Genomic DNA, 22,001 nt, shown 5'->3' on the forward strand with positions numbered 1-22,001 from the left:
GGTTCATAAATTACTATCGCCAGTTCATTCCCCACTTCTCAACTTTGGTAGCTCCCTTGGTATCCCTCACCAAGAAGGGAGCGAATCCCAAATCATGGTCCGAAGGGGTCTCCAAGGCCTTCACTTCTATAAAGTCCCATTTTGCTAGCGCTCCCATCTTACATCGTCCCGATGTGGGTAAGCCATTCCTTTTGGAGGTGGATGCCTCATCCGTTGGTGCTGGAGCAGTCCTCTATCAAAAGGATGCTCAGGGTCGGAAGCACCCATGCTTCTTTTTCTCTAAGACCTTCACACCAGCGGAGAGAAATTACTCCATCGGGGATAGGGAGTTGCTGGCAATGAAGTTGGCCTTTTCGGAGTGGAGACATCTCTTGGAGGGTGCTCGGTTCCCATTCCAAGTTTTCACGGATCACAAGAATTTGGTCTATTTACAAACAGCCCAGCGGCTGAATTCTCGTCAGGCCAGATGGTCCTTGTTTTTCTCCCGGTTCCACTTTACCCTACATTATCTCGCCGGGGAGAAGAACATTCGTGCTGACGCTCTCTCTCGCTCCTTCGTGTCAGCTGAGGAGGAGGAGGACGAGCCTCGGCTCATTGTCCCTTCGGAGAGTCTGAGAACTGTAGCTCCGGTTTCGCTAGAGTCTGTGCCCCCGGGCAAGACTTTTGTTCCCATCAATTTGCGACCAGAGGTTCTCTCTTGGGCTCATTCGTCCAGAGTGGGTGGACACTTTGGGCCGAAAAGGACATCTGAGTTACTGGCAAGAATGTACTGGTGGCCACATATGGTTTGTGACGTCGGAGACTACGTTCAGGCATGTGTCTCTTGTGCCAAGAATAAGTCTTCCCGACAACGGCCAGCTGGTTTGTTATACCCTCTGCCGGTGGCAGACAGGCCCTGGGAGATGGTCAGGATGGATTTTGTAGTGGGTCTGCCCAAGTCTCGTGACTGTACCATTATTTGGGTAATCACCGACCATTTTTCTAAAATGGTGCATTTGGTGCCGCTTCCCCGGTTACCTTCTGCACGGGCCTTGGCAGCGTTGTTTGTTAAACACATCTTTCGTCTTCACGGTATGCCAGACAAAATTGTCAGTGACCGAGGTCCCCAGTTTGCGTCTCGGTTCTGGAGAGAGCTTTGTCGTCTTCTCAGTATCGAGTTGAATCTCTCTTCGGCTTATCATCCCGAGACGAATGGGTTGGTAGAGAGAGCCAACCAGACCTTGGTCACATATCTGCGACATTTTGTTTCTGCTAAGCAGGACGACTGGGCATCTTTGCTACCGTGGGCGGAGTTTGCTCTTAACAATGCTGTCGCTGATTCCACTGGACAGACTCCATTCCTCCTTAACTATGGTCAGCATCCGCGGGTACCTGTGCCCATGCCCGTGTCTTCCGCCGATTCCAGGGTGGCAGACTGGGCTGTGGAGGCACGGGACATTTGGGATCGCACTCAGGATGCCATTCGGGCTTCCAAGGAGAAAATGAGGTCCTCCCCGATGCACATCGGCGCCCCGCTCCAACCTTTGCTCCTGGCGATTTGGTGTGGCTCTCCGCCCGTAATATCAGGTTGCGAGTAGAGTCTACCAAGTTTGCACCTCGCTACTTAGGTCCTTTTAAGGTCCTCGAACGGGTTAATCCTGTGGTCTACCGCCTTGCCCTTCCTCCACGCCTTGGTATCACTGACACCTTTCATGTGTCCCTCCTTAAGCCCGTCTACATGTCCCGGTTTTCTGAGTTCTCTACTGGGACGTCGGGTTTGTCTACGGACGATTATGAGGTGAACGCTATCCTGGGCTTCAAGCTGGTAAGTGGCAATAAATTTTATTTGGTGGACTGGAGGGGTTGCGGTCCTGAGGATAGATCCTGGGAGCCTGCTGAGCACATCTGGGCTCCGCAGCTCATTGCTGCCTTCGAACGTAGCGAGGCCCAGGGAGGGGGGGGGCCCTAGGAGGGGGGGTAATGTTAGGGGTCGAGTTCCCGCTTCTGCACAGGGGGAATCTCGAGCCACCTCCGCTACGGTCTCCCATTCTTATCCAGCCGCAGTGGAGTCTGCTCAGCAAAGACGTCGGTCCCAGCGTTTTGCTCATTCTCACTCTGTTCTGAGAGTTGCTGCTGCTTCTCCAGTCTCTGCCATTAAAGTCAGTGCTGGTCAGCAGCGAGCGGACTTCTCTGGGACTAAGTCCTTGTCTGCACGTACTGAGCATGCCCAGGGTAAGATCTCCCGTTGGAGATCGAGGGTCATGTGCTCAGGCTCTGCAGCACATTCCATTGGTCCTCTTGGCAGGTCTTGGAAGGGCAAAAGTGCTGTAGCCACTTCCTGTGCTGCAACTATATAAACTGCGCATGACCGCACGGCCATGCGCTAGTATTGTCTTATAATGATATATGTGTGTGTGTAGATGGATGAATGTCGATGGATGAAAGCTCCTAAGTATCCCTCCCTAGAGTTGTTGTCTGCTCGCGGATGTTGGTAGCTATCTAGCGCCCGACTAATCATCTGCACGATACACACATTACAGCGTCCTCTTGCTGTGTCCGCCTGTACGGCGCCTTGCGCTTTCCATACCCAAGCCTGTGTGGTTGGTGGCATCTGTCAGTGCGGCATTGCTCGCACTCCTTATATTTCTATTTTAGTTTCCTTTCACGCCCAGTTTTGGTGTAGTGCCAGCAAGGGTCTAATCGGACTTCAATCCCGGCTGGGGTTAAGTACGCTGACTACTTGCTTGCGCTTTAGGTGCGGTACTGCGGTCCTGTGACTTAACAGGATTGCTTCTTTCACACTGGGTGAGGTTTAACCCACGTGTGTGTACTTTAGTGTACCGCCATATAGTCTGCAATTTGCTAGCAGCAGGTTTTCACCTGCACGGTGGACCCCGGACTGCAAACGCATCTATATCATCTGTCTTGGTGCGTTCCGCCAGTCCTAACACTCAGGTCATTAGTAGAACGGAGAGCACGGTTAGGGTGGTAGGCTGAGACCAGGGAGGAGATGTAGGGTGGTGCTGAGTCATGGAGAGCTTTGTGGATGAGGGTAATAGTTTTGTACTGGATTCTGGAGTGGGTGGGTAAACAGTGTAATGACTGGCACAAGATAGAGGCATCGGTATAACGATTGATGAGGAATATGATCCTGGCAGATTGGAGAATTTGGTAAGAGGCAGGCCGATTAGTAGAGAGTTACAATAGTCCAGACGAGAATGAATAAGAGAAACAGTAAGAGTTTTTGCAGAGTCGAAATTAAGAAAAGGGTGAATTCTAGAAATGTTTTTGAGATGCAGAAAAGAAGAGCGAGCCAATGATTGGATATGAGGGGTGAATGAAAGCTCGAAATCAAGTATGACCCCAAGGCAGTGGGCTTGTTGCTTGGGAGTCATGGTCGAACCACACACAGAGATGGCAGTGCCAGGCAAAGGTAGGTTAATAGAGGGAGAGAACACGAGGACTTCTGTTTTTGACATTTTCAGTTTCAGATAGAGGGAGGACATAGAGGGAGGACATGATGTTAGAGACAGTGGTAAGACAATCGCTAGTATTTTCTATCTGTCATATCTGGAGAAGAAGTGTATAATTGCGTGTCATCAGCATAGAGATGGTACTGGAAACTAAATCTACTGATAGTTTGTCCAATAGGGGCAGTATACAAGGAGCAGAGGAGGGGGCCTAGGACTGATCCTTGAGGAACCTCAACAGTAAGGGGAAGGTGAGAGGATGAGGAACCAGCAAAAGATACAGTGAAGGATCGGTCAGGGAGATAGGAGGAGAACCAGAAGAGAATGGTGTCCTTGAGGCTGATGGAGTGTAGCATAGTGAGGAGCAGCTGATGATCCACAGTATTGAATACTGCGGACAGATTCAAGAGAATTAGCATGGAGTAGTGGCCATTAGATTTAGCAGTTAGTAGATGATTAGAGACTTTAGTGAGGGCAGTTTCAGTAGAGTGTTAAGAGCGGAAACCAGATTGAAGAGGGTCGAGAAGAGAGTTATCTGAGAGATAGAGGATAAGACGGGAGTGGACCAGATGTTCGAGGAGTTTACAGAATGAGTAGAAGATTAGAGACAGATCTATAGTTAGCGGCACAGTTTTGGTCGAGGGATGGTTTTTTAAGTAATGGATGTATGATGGCATGCTTAAATGAGGAGGGAAAGATACTGGAAGAGAGAGAAAGGCTGAATATTTTTGTTAGGTGAGAGGTGACAGCAGGGGAAAGGGACTGGAGGAGATGTGACGGAATGGGGTCACTCGTGCAAGTGGTCGGGTGAGAAGATGCAAGGAGCCTGATTACTTCTTCTTCTGTAACTGGTTCAAAGTCAGGGAGTGAACTAGATGCAGTGGGGGAGGGTGGACAGTGCATAGTATGAAGGGATTGGGAGATAATTTCCTGTCGGATGTGGTCAATTTTTTCTTTGAAGTAATTGACCAGATCGTCAGCACGGAGATCCGTGGTTGGGGCCTGCACTCTTGGGTTGAGTAGGGAATGAAAAGTGTCAAAGAGACGTTTAGGGTTGTTGGACAGTGAGGTGATGAGGGTGTTGAAATAGGTTTGCTTGGAGAGGTGAAGGGCAGAGTTGTATGTTTTAAGCATGAACTTATAATGGATGAAATCTTCGGGTAGATTAGATTTTCTCCGCAGACGTTTGGAGCACCTGGAGCACCGCTGCAGGAAACGTGTTTGCAGCGTGTGCCACGGTTGTCGCCGTCTGTGCCGAGTTGAACTGAGCGGGACGGCAGTTCTTGATAGAGAATGAAAGAAGGTTGTGGTCAGAGAGCGGGAGAGGGGAGTTTGTATATCTAGTCTAAGTCATCAGAAATGTGTCCATAATATAGGTAACACTTACCATATATGCAGATAAGGTGAATCGCCCTGCTCTCTGATTTGGAATGCATATGTATGCACACAAAGTGTACCACATATCAGGACCGATATAAGCATATTTCTTTGTGCACTCCAGCATGGAACACACTATTACCACCGTAGATTACATCATAGTGTATGCACATATAACAGGAGAACGAATGCCCTGTTCTGGTACGGTCAATAAAACCTCTATGGTTTAGTATATTTGCGCCTGAAAACTTACCTTTATGGGGACAGAATGGACCTGCATTGCTGAATAGGATCTTCACTGTGTAGGTGGAAAATAACAATGCCTTGAATATGGAGGGATATTTAAAGCTTACCTGGAATAACATTAGGCACACCAGAATGAGCCTGTGACACCTTCAATGCATAATCCTACATACATCAAGCCTCCTGATGAACCTTATATATGGGGAAACGTGTTGAGGCACAATGAATGAAAAGTCATTATCTCTTTATCTTTAATCTTTTTTATATACTATCGACTCTGAGCCATTAACATACTGTATATGTTTTGCTCCACTGCTGCAACTATCATTAATTATTTATATGGATTTCTTCATGTACAGCAGGGTTTGCATGGGGTATTTTAGGGAGAGCCACCATTTGATCGGGGCTGCCAAATCTCACCTTGCACTGAGTGCCAACCTTCGCGGCTAGGCAGTACCAGTTTAGGCTACTAGATCAGGAATTCACCAGGTGAATGGTGTTCCATTGTATTTTTTAGGTGGATTAATTTATATCCACATTTTTTGGACTACAATATTGTATGATAGGTCTATTAAGACCCAATATCTTGAGTTCCTTTTATTATGTATGTCAATTTGTGTTGGTAAATTTTAATATAAAATTTAGTTTTATAGGAAGTATATGTTTCACAAAATTAAAATTCCTATTGGGTTTTAATTTTGCTATAAAAATGTATTTACAGAATAGACAAAATGGGGAAGTAGGAACCTTTATGTTTTTTGATTACCCATTTACCTATTTATATGTATATATATATATATATATTTTTTTTTTTTTCTTTTCTTTTTTCTTTTAATATTGTATAGTGAGTCACTTCTGCAATACACTGCCATATTTGTTCACTGTTGTGTATTGCAATTTTATAGTCCTCCATTAGTCTTTCAGATGCTGTGACAACCCATTGGCACCGAGCATTTAAATGAAAGGGATAGGGTAATGGATGAAAACCCTTCACGTCTGTTTGAACACTTAGTTGTCATGGTCATTTTAGGAAGAGATTAAACAAGCAACCTTTTTCAGGTACCTAAATTTTAACTATTTATTTTTTTTGTGTCGATTTTGAAAAACAAAATAACTATTAAACTTACTTCCGATCCCAGCTATTAGAGTAGGCAGCTGTATATTACATTCCTGCATATAGATCATCACTAGGCTATGATAGTACAGTGCTGTGTGGGAACCACTAGCTGCAGCAAACAATAAAAGGGTGAAAATGGCTCTAAGTCACAAAAAAACAATGTGAGTAAAAAATCTATCCATTTTAAAGTCAAAGATAAAAAAAAGTATAGAAATGGAAGGAAGAAAACTCAAAGGGGTCGTTAAAGAGTATCAAAGCTTGGCTGTCTACTTCCAAAAGCCTCCCAAATAGTAGCACCCCTGTCTACAGGTCATGTGTGGTGTTGAAGATCTGCACCACTCACTTCAATAGAGCTAACCTGCAATACCCAAAACAACCCCTAGGCCGGGGTGACACTGTACTGTGGAATATGGAAGCCATGCTGATGTACTCCCAAACAAAGGGAAGGAAGGTAGGAAGGAAGGAAGGAAAGGAGGGAGGGTTAAAAGGAGCAGGGGAGGGAGGGATGGAAGAAATCTACTATCAAATACATAAGAAATTCAATATATTTTATACTTCTTGAGTTTTTCTAAAGTGACTATTTATGTGCCCGTAACCATTTGATTTAATAAAACCTTGGACTCAGATATGACACAACAGTGTGCTGTTTATTGCAATCAGAAAATAAGTCATTTTAAAACACAATACATAAGAATTTATTATCTTTGACTAAATAAAACAAACATTAACATGGAAAAATAAAATTATCATTATAGTTAACAAAATAAATCAATAATTTCCTGTAGCCCTTTAAAAATTGGTTGTACGTGATTGAAAAACGCTGTTGATAGAAATCTTAAAGTTAAAGCAAACGAGTTAAATGGAATCTGTCAGCAGTTTTTTGCTACCTCATCTGAGAGAAGCCTGATGTAGGGAAAGAGACCTGAATCCAAAGATGTATCACTTAGATCAGGGGTCCCCAACTTCGGTCCTCAAGGCCCACCAACAGACCATGTTTTCAGAATTTCCTTAGTATTGCCCAGGTGATAATTGCTTCACCTGTGCAATAGAAAGGAAATCCTGAAAACATGACCTGTTGGTGGGCCTTGAGGACTGGAGTTGGGAACATTGACTTAGATGACTGGGTGTAGCCGTTCTGACACAATAAGAGTTTTTAGATTTAGAAAGAAGAAAAAGCTAACCCCGCCCACACCACAGCTCTCCCCACCCACACCAAGCTCTATATGCACATTGTCTATTGACAGTGAGCTGCTTATCGCAGAAGGGGGCGGAGTCGAATTAGCTGTTGCGGTTGCATGCACATCAGACCTGGCAATGATAATATCCTAATGATAACACCTTCATTGTAATTAAGCAACAGTGCACAGCTTGATAAGTGGCACATCCTTGAATTCTGTGTTTTAACCCCTACCTCATGCTGTCCTCAGATTACATAGCAAAACCTGCTGACATATTCCCTTTAATGTATATTTTGTGTTTAACGAATTTCAGATTTGTCCTACTTCATGAACTATTCCCATAGATAAAGCACCAGTAATAGTTCTGGACATTGTTAACTGTTAACTTTTTGCATGAAGAAAATTTATGAGTCTTGCAGGCTGAGGTCAATCAGAATAGGTGGCATGAAGTGGAAATTTCCCCTAAATGAGGAACGAGCAAAGCAGGCTAATTAAAGAGGGACAGCAAGTAGAATTTTTCTTTAACCCCTTCCCGCCATGGCCCTTTTTCGTTTTTGTGTTTTCGTTTTTCACTCCCCTCCTTCCCAGAGCCATAACTTTTTTATTTTTCCATCAATATGGCTATGTGAGAACTTGATTTAGTGGGACACCATTGGTTTTACCATGTCTTGTACTAGAAAAATTCCAAGTGCGGTGAAATTGCAAAAAAAAGTGCAATTCCACACTTTTTTGTTTGGCTTTTCTGCTAGGTTCACTAAATGCTAAAACTGATCTGATATTATAATTCTCCAGGTAATTTCGAGTTCCTAGACTCCTAACATGTCTAGGTTATTTTTTATCTAATTGGTGAAAAAAAATCAAAACTTTGCTTAAAAAAAAAAGTGCCATTTTCCGATACCTGTAACATAGTAACATAGTTAGTAAGGCCGAAAAAAGACATTTGTCCATCCAGTTCAGCCTATATTCCATCATAATAAATACCCAGATCTACGTCCTTCTACAGAACCTAATAATTGTATGATACAATATTGTTCTGCTCCAGGAAGACATCCAGGCCTCTCTTGAACCCCTCGACTGAGTTCGCCATCACCACCTCCTCAGGCAAGCAATTCCAGATTCTCACTGCCCTAACAGTAAAGAATCCTCTTCTATGTTGGTGGAAAAACCTTCTCTCCTCCAGACGCAAAGAATGCCCCCTTGTGCCCGTCACCTTCCTTGGTATAAACAGATCCTCAGCGAGATATTTGTATTGTCCCCTTATATACTTATACATGGTTATTAGATCGCCCCTCAGTCGTCTTTTTTCTAGACTAAATAATCCTAATTTCGCTAATCTATCTGGGTATTGTAGTTCTCCCATCCCCTTTATTAATTTTGTTGCCCTCCTTTGTACTCTCTCTAGTTCCATTATATCCTTCCTGAGCACCGGTGCCCAAAACTGGACACAGTACTCCATGTGCGGTCTAACTAGGGATTTGTACAGAGGCAGTATAATGCTCTCATCATGTGTATCCAGACCTCTTTTAATGCACCCCATGATCCTGTTTGCCTTGGCAGCTGCTGCCTGGCACTGGCTGCTCCAGGTAAGTTTATCATTAACTAGGATCCCCAAGTCCTTCTCCCTGTCAGATTTACCCAGTGGTTTCCCGTTCAGTGTGTAATGGTGATATTGATTCCCTCTTCCCATGTGTATAACCTTACATTTATCATTGTTAAACCTCATCTGCCACCTTTCAGCCCAAGTTTCCAACTTATCCAGATCCATCTGTAGCAGAATACTATCTTCTCTTGTATTAACTGCTTTACATAGTTTTGTATCATCTGCAAATATCGATATTTTACTGTGTAAACCTTCTACCAGATCATTAATGAATATGTTGAAGAGAACAGGTCCCAATACTGACCCCTGCGGTACCCCACTGGTCACAGCGACCCAGTTAGAGACTATACCATTTATAACCACCCTCTGCTTTCTATCACTAAGCCAGTTACTAACCCATTTACACACATTTTCCCCCAGGCCAAGCATTCTCATTTTGTGTACCAACCTCTTGTGCGGCACGGTATCAAACGCTTTGGAAAAATCGAGATATACCACGTCCAATGAATCACCGTGGTCCAGTCTATAGCTTACCTCTTCATAAAAACTGATTAGATTGGTTTGACAGGAGCGATTTCTCATAAACCCATGCTGATATGGAGTTAAACAGTTATTCTCATTGAGATAATCCAGAATAACATCCCTCAGAAACCCTTCAAATATTTTACCAACAATAGAGGTTAGACTTACTGGCCTATAATTTCCAGGTTCACTTTTAGAGCCCTTTTTGAATATTGGCACCACATTTGCTATGCACCAGTCCTGCGGAACAGACCCTGTCGCTATAGAGTCACTAAAAATAAGAAATAATGGTTTATCTATTACATTACTTAGTTCTCTTAGTACTCGTGGGTGTATGCCATCCGGACCCGGAGATTTATCTATTTTAATCTTATTTAGCCGGTTTCGCACCTCTTCTTGGGTTAGATTGGTGACCCTTAATATAGGGTTTTCATTGTTTCTTGGGATTTCACCTAGCATTTCATTTTCCACCGTGAATACCGTGGAGAAGAAGGTGTTTAATATGTTAGCTTTTTCCTCGTCATCTACAACCATTCTTTCCTCACTATTTTTTAAGGGGCCTACATTTTCAGTTTTTATTCTTTTACTATTGATATAGTTGAAGAACAGTTTGGGATTAGTTTTACTCTCCTTAGCAATGTGCTTCTCTGTTTCCTTTTTGGCAGCTTTAATTAGTTTTTTAGATAAAGTATTTTTCTCCCTATAGTTTTTTAGAGCTTCAATGGTGCCATCCTGCTTTAGTAGTGCAAATGCTTTCTTTTTACTGTTAATTGCCTGTCTTACTTCTTTGTTTAGCCACATTGGGTTTTTCCTATTTCTAGTCGTTTTATTCCCACAAGGTATAAACCGCTTACACTGCCTATTTAGGATGTTCTTAAACATTTCCCATTTATTATCTGTATTCTCATTTCTGAGGATATTGTCCCAGTCTACCAGATTAAGGGCATCTCTAAGCTGTTCAAACTTTGCCTTCCTAAAGTTCAATGTTTTTGTGACTCCCTGACAAGTCCCCCTAGTGAAAGACAGGTGAAACTGCACAATATTGTGGTCGCTATTTCCTAAATGCCCAACCACCTGCAGATTTGTTATTCTGTCAGGTCTATTAGATAGTATTAGGTCTAAAAGTGCTGCTCCTCTGGTTGGATTCTGCACCAATTGTGAAAGATAATTTTTCTTGGTTATTAGCAGAAACCTGTTGCCTTTATGGGTTTCACAGGTTTCTGTTTCCCAGTTAATATCCGGGTAGTTAAAGTCCCCCATAACCAGGACCTCATTATGGGTTGCAGCTTCATCTATCTGCTTTAGAAGTAGACTTTCCATGCTTTCTGTTATATTTGGGGGTTTGTAACAGACCCCAATGAGAATTTTGTTACCATTTTTCCCTCCATGAATTTCAACCCATATGGACTCGACATCCTCATTCCCTTCGCTAATATCCTCCCTTAAAGTGGACTTTAGACAAGACTTTACATAGAGACAAACCCCTCCTCCTCTCCGATTTTTACGATCCTTTCTAAACAGACTGTAACCCTGTAAGTTAACTGCCCAGTCATAGCTTTCATCTAACCATGTCTCGGTTATTCCCACTATGTCAAAGTTACCTGTAGATATTTCTGCTTCTAGTTCTTCCATCTTGTTTGTCAGGCTTCTGGCGTTTGCGAGCATGCAGTTTAGAGGATTTTGTTTTGTTCCAATCTCCTCACTGTGGATTGTTTTAGAAATGTTCTTACCTCCCTTCTGAGTATGTTTTCCTGGGTCGTCTTTGTTCGAGTCTAATGTTTTTCTTCCCGTCCCCTCTTCTTCTAGTTTAACGCCCTCCTGATGAGTGTAGCGAGTCTTCTGGCGAATGTGTGTTTCCCAGGTTTGTTGAGGTGTAGTCCGTCTCTGGCGAGGAGTCCATCATACCAGTAATTCACACCGTGGTCCAGGAATCCAAATCCTTGTTGTCTGCACCATCGTCTTAGCCAGTTGTTTGCATCAAGGATCCTGTTCCATCTCCTGGTGCCATGCCCGTCTACTGGAAGGATAGAAGAAAAAACTACCTGTGCATCCAGTTCCTTTACTTTCTTCCCCAACTCTTCAAAGTCCTTGCAGATTGTCGGTAGGTCCTTCCTTGCCGTGTCATTGGTGCCAACATGTATCAGAAGAAATGGGTGAACGTCCTTGGAGCTGAAGAGCTTTGGTATCCTATCGGTCACATCCTTGATCATCGCACCTGGAAGGCAGCATACTTCTCTTGCAGTTATGTCCGGTCTGCAGATGGCTGCTTCGGTGCCTCTCAGTAGTGAGTCTCCCACCACCACCACTCTTCGTTGCTTCTTGGCTGTACTTCGCTGTAGCGTCTCCATTTTTCCTGATATGGGGTCTAGTGAGGGCTTATTTTTTGCATGCTGAGATGATGTTTTTAATGATACCACGTTTGTGCTGATACGTTCTTTTGATTGCCCGTTATTGCATTTTAATGCAATGTCGCGGCGACCAAAAAAAAGTAATTCCGGCGTTTCTAATTTTTTTCTCGCTACACCGTTTAGCGATCAGGTTAATGCTTTTTTTTATAGATCGGGCGATTCTGAACGCGGTGATACCAAATATGTGTAGGTTTGATTTATTTTATTGTTTTATTTTGGATGGGGCGAAAGGGGGGTGATTTAAACTTTTATATATTTTTTATTTTTTTCATATTTTTAAAAACTTTTTTTCACTTGTGCCATGCTTCAATAGCCTCAACGGGAGGCTAGAAGCTGGCATAGCCTGATCGGCTCTGCTACATAGCAGCGATCATCAGATCGCTGCTACAGTATGTAGCTGAAATGCAGGTGTGCTGTGAGCGCCGACCACAGGGGGGCGCTCATAGCAGGTCGGCATCAGTAACCACAGGGGTCTCAAGGACCTCCATGGTTACCATCCTGATGCATCACCGACCCCCGATCATGTGACGGGGGTTCGGCGATGCGCTCATTTCCGGCCGCGCAGCCGGAAGCGCCAGTTAAATGCCGCCGGCAGCGTTTGACAGCGGCATTTAACAGGTTAATAGCGGTGGGTGAATCGCGATTTCACCCGCCGCTATTGCGTGCACATGTCAGCTGTACAAAACAGCTGAGTTATTTGAGATGTTTTTGGCAGCAGGTCCACTTTGAAAAATGCCTAAAATATCACTCAAATATCCTAGGAAAACCCTTCCAGTTAATCTCTTTTGTAAAACCACTTTCCTATTCATTTATTCAGTCGTTTGAGTATATTTTCCACTTAAGGTTTTGAAAAATGACTGGTTGAAAAAGAAAGTGAATTATACTTCTTTGAAGCGATTCCTGATGGAATTTACTACAAAATTGGCACTGTCCAATCAAAAGGCGGCATAAATTGTTGCAGGAACAAAAAAAAACTTCTCTTCAGGAAATGAAAAACTTCTCCAAAAACTAATCCCAATAAGTAGAATATCCTGAAGCCGCTTCCAGTAGGAAACACATTGGGTCTGATTCATCAAAGCTTTGATGCCAGAATTCTGACGTTAAGGGCTTTGAAAAGTTGCAAAGCTTTTACAAAATTCAAGGCAGCGCTAAAGCTTTGTGGCTTTATCATTCTCACATCATTTTTGTCTAGCTCCTACAAAGAGGGTTGATCCGAGGCATGAAGGGGCACTGCACCCTCCACTCATCAAATTTATGACGAGCTACAGCATTTGCTACGTCCCAAATCTTACTCCAAGTCATGATTGGAGTAAGATTTGTTGTGAGGCCCACATGGAGGCGCACACCTCCGTTCAGATGCTTCTGATTCCTTATGTGACCTATGAGGCCATTGTATTTGAAAGCCTCAAAATAAACTCTGTGTGTACAGAGCCTTGGAACGTCTGATTGATACCAAGGACTCCCCGAAGAAGGATTGTCCGGAAGAAACAAAGAGACCAATGGAAGAAAAAGGCATTCTAGAAATGGTGGATACAGAGTCAAAGTCAGTTCAAAAAGTAATCCAGAAACAATTTTATCTAAACAGCACATTTTCTCAAATCATATCGATTTTTCAAATTTTGAATATCTATAAATTTGTCATGTTCCCATATCTGTAATTTCATTACGTTGAACAAATTCCCATTTATTACATACTTCACATTTTTATTCATTGAAATCTATTATTAATTATCAGAGAACTTATCAAAAATATTGTATATAATGTATTACATAAATCCTGACTAATAACAAACATGTATTCCATATATCATAGATCATTTAATCCCCATATGAACACCCAGACAACAACAAAAAATCAACTCTTTTTATGAAAATGTTAACAAACCCAACCTTTTTTAGGCTAGTTTGCTGGATGTAAGATATAACTTCTAATATTTTTTAGTTTATGTTCAACCGATGCATTGTTTAGGCCATGTTCAGACAAGTATACGAAAATTGTCCAATTTTCATCCAGAAAAAAATGATAATTTTCATTTATGGTTAATTGTATTCCACCCGCATGTCCATATTGTGATACCTGATTTGAACATGGACAGCAAATGTACGTCTTGTTGCTTGGCTTGTTGGAGCTTGGCCCTCAGAAAATTATGGACATGACTGGCTCTATGCTTTTGCCTACATAGTGAACGAGAGCAGGAGCTGGCTACTATTTAGATGCACTAGTCTGGACCATAAATTCATCTGGCATAGTGCATACTGCACTTTTTGGTCCTTGCGGAAAATCGGCCACGTTCACCATCACACCGGCGACAAGTGGTCCTCGTGCTATCTGTGTGCTGACCGTAGTACACACATATGTATAATGCGCTTGTCTGAACGAGGTCTTAACTTGAGACCTAATCAACAAGTCATGTACTTGGTCAGTTGGAGATGATGAAAATAGGTTTGAGGAAACATATGTTTCTATTCACTAACAGCAAAGACTAAAAAGGTTAAAAAGAGAAAGACTAGATTAGAGTTTCGCGTAATGGTTCATTACATAGTGATTAGGTTTTTATTACATAAAACAGAAAACCCCTTTGAGGGGCCATTTTTACTGTTTTGAGTGCATCAGTGAGATACAAAAAGTAAAAAATTGTGAGCGCATTCTTTCCATAAAATGCTTAGTTATTTGGATTTTCAAATCCCACCGACTTCCTAAAAAATTTAATGGCCAGTTTCAATGGGCGATGAGATTCCTTTGACTAATAAAAAGCTTAACAGAAACTACAACTACCAGACAGAAGATGACAACAACAAAACTCTTAAAGTTATTAAGGATTATTTTTAATTTTAATTTTTTTTTACTGGGAAATGCTATTAAGGACTTTTAGCAAGCTGCACTATGCGGACGCAGGCAACCACAAATCTAAGTACCCTGTCATCTTAGGCTGTGTGCACACGATGCGGAATTGGTGCGGATCCGCAGCTGATTTTTCCGCGCAGAAACGCTGCAGTTCTGCACTGTGATTTACAGTACAATGTAAATCAATAGGGGAAAAAAAGAGCTCTGCTAATGGTGCGGAAAAATCCGTGCGGAAACGCTGCAGATTGAAAAGAAGCGCATGTCACTTCTTTTGTGTGAATCTGCAGCGTTTCTGCACACTTACATTATAGAAATCCGCAGTGGTAAAAACCGCAGAAAATCCGCACAAAATCCGCATAAATTCCGCATCCAAACCGCACAAAATCCACGGCAAATCTGCCCCTACGATTTCTGCCAAGAGATGCGGATTTTGTGCAGAAAATTCTGCACCCCAATCCGCAACGTGTGCACATAGCCTATCAGTGTAAAGTCATAATGCTTTCATGAATCAACTTGTCAAAATTATTTCATAATTTTTGGTCTTTTTTAATATTTAATTTATTTAAATCACTGTTTTTTTTATATATAAATTTTACACTTTTTCCAAAGTAACAGTAATTACGTTTTTTATTCTTTACATTTTCAGTGGCTTTTAGAATTTAGTTTTAAAGTGCACATTAACAGAAAAAAAAAACCCTAAAACTTGAGGTCATTGTTTTTCTTTTAACCATTTTCAAGCATAACGGGGAGATTTTTCAAAATGAGTTCAAGGAAAAATAGAATAATGTTATCCATAACAATCAATTGTTTTTTTGTTTTCAAAGTCAAAAAGCCTCAGTAACATATGAACAGCAATCTGTTAACCTCCAATGTTTCCTCTGCACCGCCTCCGATACCTGCAGCCCTGTCTGCTTATTGCATGAGGCCATATAAAAAGCCTGAGTCTTCCTCTTCCTTCCTAGCTATGGGGCATGGAAGCCAAATAAATGTAATATACTAAAAAAAACAGTAAAAAAAAGTTACCTGCTCATGTCTAAAGACCAGGAGCTCTCACAATAAGTAATGATGAGACAAAAACGGTTTCCTATGCTGGCTATGGATATAGATATGGGCTGTGCACGACCTGTTGTAAAGAAGGTCATGGAAAACACAGCTCAATATATCAGGCCAAAAATTGGCCAAAATGAAGCTCCGAGCGCTTGTGCTAATCAGGAAATGACGTTATTGAAGGGTATTTTTATGGTGTGCTTTGAAAGTGTCACTCCACCCAAGATGGAAAATTCAGTTTGATCCTGTTAAAATAAAAGCACCTGCACTCACCTCCCGCGCAGGCGCCGTTCCAGTGGGGCTCACGTGAAGTTGCTATGTCACGTGAGCTCTGCATCCAATCAGCGCTGGCGTCACTGTCACCACCTTCAGACGTTTTAAGTAATCAACAGGAAGTGAGAGTTGCGACTGACCCCTCACTTCCTGTTGATTACTTTCATGTCAGAAGGTGGGGACAGTGACACCAGCGCTGATTGGGCACAGGGCTCACGTGACATAGCAACTTCACGTGATCCCCGGGAACACGAGTGCCGATATCGCTGGAACGGTGCTGTCATGGGAGGTGAGTATAAGTGTTTTCAGTTAACGAGGGCAAATATTCAGAGTGAGAAGGGGTGGTCCCAGTAGTGAACTGCCCTTTTAAATGACTTGTATGCAGCATTTTTCATCAGTTTCCCCCCTCTGCAAGACCCATCTCTAATGTTCAGTTGTCCCTGAGCTCCTCTTCAGAGTGAACTGAGACTAACTGCCATGATGTTTTCCCTGTTCAGCACACCCAGAGAAGAGGATCCCTTACTCCCTACAGCAGACGTACAAAAGCAGCAGCAGCATGGAGGACATTTTGCTCTTTCTACCACATGTCTCTTCCTTCCATTAAATGCATACATTGGAATATCTCCCAGCTCTAGCAAAAATTAAGAGACCACCACATCAAATCCCTGTCATGGGCAGCCCAAACTTCAGACCTGAACCCCATTGAAAACCTCTGGAATGTAATCAAGAGGATGATGGATAGTCACAAGCCATCAAACAAAGAAGAACTGCTTACATTTTTGAGCCAGAAGCAGTGTAAAAGACTGGTGGAAAGCATGCCAAGACGCATGAAAGCGGTGATTAAAAATCATGGTTATTCCACAAAATATTGATTTCTGAACTCTTCCTGAGTAAAAACATTAGTATTGTTGTTTCTAAATGATTATGAACTTGTTTTCTTTGCATTATTTGAGGTCTGAAAGCACTGTTTTTTTTTATTTTGACCATTTTTCTTTGTCAGAAAAAAAATACCAAATTTATTGCTCGGAAATTCAGAGACATGTTGTCAGAAGATTATAGAATAAAAGAAGAATTTACATTTTACTCAAAAAATATACCTATAAAGAGAAAAATCAGACAAACTGAACATTTTGCAGTGGTCTCTTAATTTTTGCCAGAGCTGTACATTTTTTTTTACTGAACTTCACTGTGTTGTATAATGCAGCTGGTTGTGCTATTCCATATAGTAAAAATACACAAACCCCCAATATATGCTGCTGAAAAGAGAGGAAATTGGTATCTGTCTGGTATCATTTTACGTATGCAGTGGGAGCTTTCTTGGTGTTGAGGATGACTGTAGACTGCTAAGTGAAGAGTGCAGTAATGAGCAGTACTGTGCAGTATTGCTGTGAATACAGCCCTGGGATGAGACAATTGGGCACTGGCTAGAAGCAACAGTGCATGTTTGTGTTTCTTTATTTCGTTTGCAGTTGTTCCCCTTCCATTAACTTCTATAGAAATCAATTATAACCTGATGTATTAGCAAACTGCAAACTGAAGGTGTAGAGTAGCTGTGATTCAAGATTGAACAATCAGTGCAGGAGACAAGGAGTGAGACCTGGAGGGAGGAGGCATAGGAGAGGGAGGAGGGATGAGGCATAGGAGAGTGAGGAGGAGAAGGATTTAGTAAGTTGAGAAGGGATCATTTTCAGTAATAAGATATATTAGAAATGTCCTTATCTTCGTTTACACAATTTTTAAATTGAAAAATATGATTAAATAGTTACTTATTAATGTAAATATCCTCCTTTTTAACATCTGTTCTAATTTCTGCGCTTAGTACATTCTTCATATATTGTGACATTTTCCTGATTTAGAGATCCCATAGCCATATACATAAATGAAAAGAAATCTGTCTTCCTATAGTTGCCATTAGACAGAGCTTAAGAGCACTACTTTACAACGGAGTTCAGTGTAGAAACAGTATGTAGTGAAGCCTTTAAAGGGAATCTGCTATCAGGTTTTTTCTACATAATCTGAGAGCACCCCTTGAGAAAGGCTCATCACGCCGAAACGCGCGTTGGGGTGGGTACACGCTGTGGACCGTGGTTTTTCTGTGCCTGCGCAGGTAATTATGTTTAATTAAAATAGCAGCCACTGTTGATGTATTTATTAGATACATTCCTTATGAGGGTATTTCCTTCCTGCTATGGCCGGCTATAGGTCTATATGTACCCTTTTTGGTGCAACGGATTAGATTTCATCTGAGTCCTCTTTTGGAACTATGACATTGATTGATACTACTTCTATGGTTCACATGCCTGTACCCCTGCCGTTTCCTGGTGCACATTGTGGCCTGAGTGTTCTTTGCTTCCCTCCCTGGCCTTGCTAAATATCCTGTTTTATTCATATTTAATAAAGTATTTGTAAACAATTTTTTCATTACAAACTTTGTTGGGTGTTTTTGATCGTGCTTTTTCTATCATAGTTTATAATCTGAGAGCAGCATACTGTAGGGGCAGAGACCCTGATTCCTGTGATGTGTTGCTTACCAGGCTGCTTGCTACAATTTCAATAAAATCAGCATTCTATCAACAGGAGATTATCACTAGAAGGCTAGTTGTCTTGTGTCATGTAGTCTTCCAAATCCATGAGCTAAATATAACCTCACCCCAACCACTCATTAGCAGCTTTCTGCCTATGCACAGTGTATACAGAAAGCTGCCAATCAGTGATGGGGGTGCGGTTACATAGAGCTCAGCATTTAGGCTACGTTCACATTAGCGTTGCACGCCGGTGCGTCGGCGACGCAACGGCGACGCAACGCACGACGCATCAAAAACGCGCGCAAACGCACGCAAAAACGCTGCGTTTTGCGACGCGTGCGTCGTTTTTTTACGAAAATCGGACGCACAAAAAATGCAACTTGTTGCATTTTCTTGCGTCCGACGCTAGCGTCGAAAACGACGCACGTGTCGGAAAACGCAACAAAAAAACGCACGCGTCCCCCATGTTAAACATAGGGGTGCGTCGCCGCTGCGTCGCCGCTGCGTCGCCGACGCAACAGCGACGCACATTAGCGGAACGCTAATGTGAACGTAGCCTAAGAAAACTGGTAGATCTGCAGTAGTAGATCTAAAAAAGTAAGCAGCAACCAGCTAGTGAAACATCAGTTGAATCAGGGTCTCTGTCTCTACATCATGCTTGTCTCAAATTACATAGCAAAAACCTGGTTACAGATTCCCTTTAAACCAAACTACTGTAAACTGCAGGACATTCAAAACTGTATATTAAACTAAAAACTGATATCCCAATGCAATAAAGATATAACAAAAGCAATCATAACAGAATTGTGCACCTGATATGCTTAAAAAAACAATATTACATTCACTCTACTTTTTTTAAAATTTAAGCTGAATAGTGACAGGGACCAGTTGTCACTGCTTTTGTAGAAAATACCAGAATATACAAAATTAGTGTCATACAATTGGGTCCACTCCGACAACCTTGGTCACAGTCAGTCCTTGGCAGAGACTGATAATTAGACTGTAACTTGGGAGAAAAGAAATGGTCTGCAGATTAAATAGTTTTCACTTTGGGTGGGGCTACCCTTTAAATATATGACTTCCTAGAAAGCAGAAATGAGAGGATATGGTCACTTTTGGGGACATTTTTGTTTACTTAAATGAGTGTATTGAGGGCAAAAACATTTTTCAATTGGGTCTAATTATAATTTTTGAATGTTTGCGCCATTGGCCTTTTAAAATCTGTGTGTTGCTGATGGATTGGTTACCTACTAATCTGTTTGTCACATCATTCTTTGATCTGTCTTTTTCTGGGCTCACCTGTGCTGATTTATGATCACAGATTAAGTCAAAGTTTTATTATTATAATTCAGGTGAGAGGAGCTGAAGAAAAGACAGATAAAGGAATTACAAACTTTTCTGTGAGAAGAAACTGACTGATAGATTCTCAGCTAACTTTTTCAGCAGCCAGAAATTTGTAGGGAAACAAAGAGACCGTGTAAAAATTTTAATGAAACCCAATTGCTAAAATAATTTCTAGCCTAAAATACATACAGTTAAGTTAAAAATCTATTTCCAAGAGTGTCCTTATCCATTACATTGTCTGCTTGTCAAAAGTCTAGCACTTCCATTTTATCCATGAACTAGTTCTACAATTTCTGTAAATTTCGAGTTGTCTTAAGTAATGAAGGGTCTGCCATTTTGAATTTTAAAAGGAAAGGCAATGAATAAAATTTGCTAACTTGATAAAATACAATTCTATGTGGAGCTTCGATTCTCCCAGAGTTCACAGTGTCCTATTGTAAATTTTGTAAATCTAATGAGGACATGGAATTAGACTGATAATCATAAATTGGAGTTTAAAGCACAAAAAAAGAAATAGGAAAATCAATCATCAAATTTCCGCGGCTTATAACTAAAGTCCACATCAGAATCGGGCAGAAGTATTCCAAGTCCTGACCGACTGTTATCCTGGCCAATTCGTTTGTAGTCAAGTAGTTCCATATCCAGATACATGACAAGAATGGCAAGAAACTGTTTGATTTCGTTCACTGCGAAGAAACGGCCAGGGCATTTGGTGGCTCCAGAACCAAACGGCATCAAGAAGGTTTTGAGTTTTTTGCCCTTTTTGAAAAAGGCTGTTTTTTCCTTTCCATCCTCAACAAAACGATCATATTTAAATTCCTGGAAAATAAATAATTCTGTATTTAATTGTACAAATAAATATAATTATAATTATATTAATTATTTGTCTATTTTAAAAAAAAACTCAAGCACTTTAAGCTCAATCATCCATTACTGTGAAATTGTGGCCCTCCTACTTGGATGTTCATCAAGCTTGACTGGAATCATAACACATATAAACTTGATAGAGAAGCCATGGATGCTCCATTTTGAAGCTATTGATCACTGCTGAGAAATGTGTTAATTCAGTCAGCTACCCACATACAAATATTCACAAACGCTTTTTTGAACTTTTCCTCTCCTTTCTTTTTCTTTCTGTGAACCACTGTTATGTTTTTCCTGCTCTTCTCGTGGCTCTGCAAGTTCAGAGCTCAGTGGGATCACAGCTGATTCACTCTGTGAGGTAAAACAGGCAGGGAAATGTTTTACCTCACAGAAAGAGCCAGCTGGGATCCCATGCTGTAATGTATGTATACTGTTTTTCTTACTCCCTTGCCGAGGAGCTATGGTATGATCAGACCATGTTCCTGCACGGTCAGACACAGCCATTACACAGTACACAGCACGGGCCCCATTTATAAAATTATTTCAGCACAGGAACATTTTTTTAACACATCCAATTCTGGCATTTTTTTTTTTAATTCCAAGATCTATTGATAAAAATGTACTTTATTCATGGGAAAATAAACCAAAAGAGATGGCGCTCCATGTGAAGAATGTCACCACACACAAGTGGAGGGTTAAAGGGTATTCAACTCACTTCTGGTAGTTGTGTATGCCAGGCACAACAATGATGCTAGGCGGTGAAATGACGGTGGTCCTGGAGTGCTTCCCCACCTTTTGCCCGCTCCTGGTATCCTGCTCAGGAGTCGTGATACAGTGAAGAATGATGAAAGGTGGGCGGTGGAAATCCCCAGGGTGCCACACTCTGAGTCAGGACCCACCCATAGGTTTTCAGATGTGCCATACTCCTTCCATTTTTGGGTGATGGATTGAACAGTTTTCTGAGAAATGTGTAGAGCTTGAGCTATTTTTTTGTTATAACCTAACCCTGCTTTACTCTTGTCCACAACTTTATCTCTGACCTGTCTAGTGTGTTCCTTGGTTTTCATGATGCTGTATGATCCCTCATGTTCTCAATCAATCCTCTGAGGCTTTCACAGAACAGCCGTAGCTATACTGAGAATAAGTTATATACTTATGGAAATTGGTAATTATGTGACTTCTGGAGGCAATTGGTCACTCAGGATTTTA

General features: G+C 41.7%; 1 protein-coding gene across 1 annotated transcript in view; it reads right to left on the minus strand.

The window, feature by feature from the left end:
* Nucleotides 1-13,451: 13,451 nt before the first annotated feature.
* CYP7B1 (cytochrome P450 family 7 subfamily B member 1) overlaps nt 13,452-22,001 on the minus strand; it is a 297,965-nt gene continuing 289,415 nt past the window's right edge. The window contains exon 6 of the mRNA XM_069731410.1: nt 13,452-20,747. Coding sequence (XP_069587511.1) covers nt 20,451-20,747 — 297 coding nt within the window. The 3' untranslated portion in view covers nt 13,452-20,450. The remainder of the gene's footprint in view (nt 20,748-22,001) is intronic.

Source organism: Ranitomeya imitator, chromosome 6, assembly GCF_032444005.1.
Source record: "Ranitomeya imitator isolate aRanImi1 chromosome 6, aRanImi1.pri, whole genome shotgun sequence".
Lineage (NCBI taxonomy): Eukaryota > Metazoa > Chordata > Amphibia > Anura > Dendrobatidae > Ranitomeya > Ranitomeya imitator.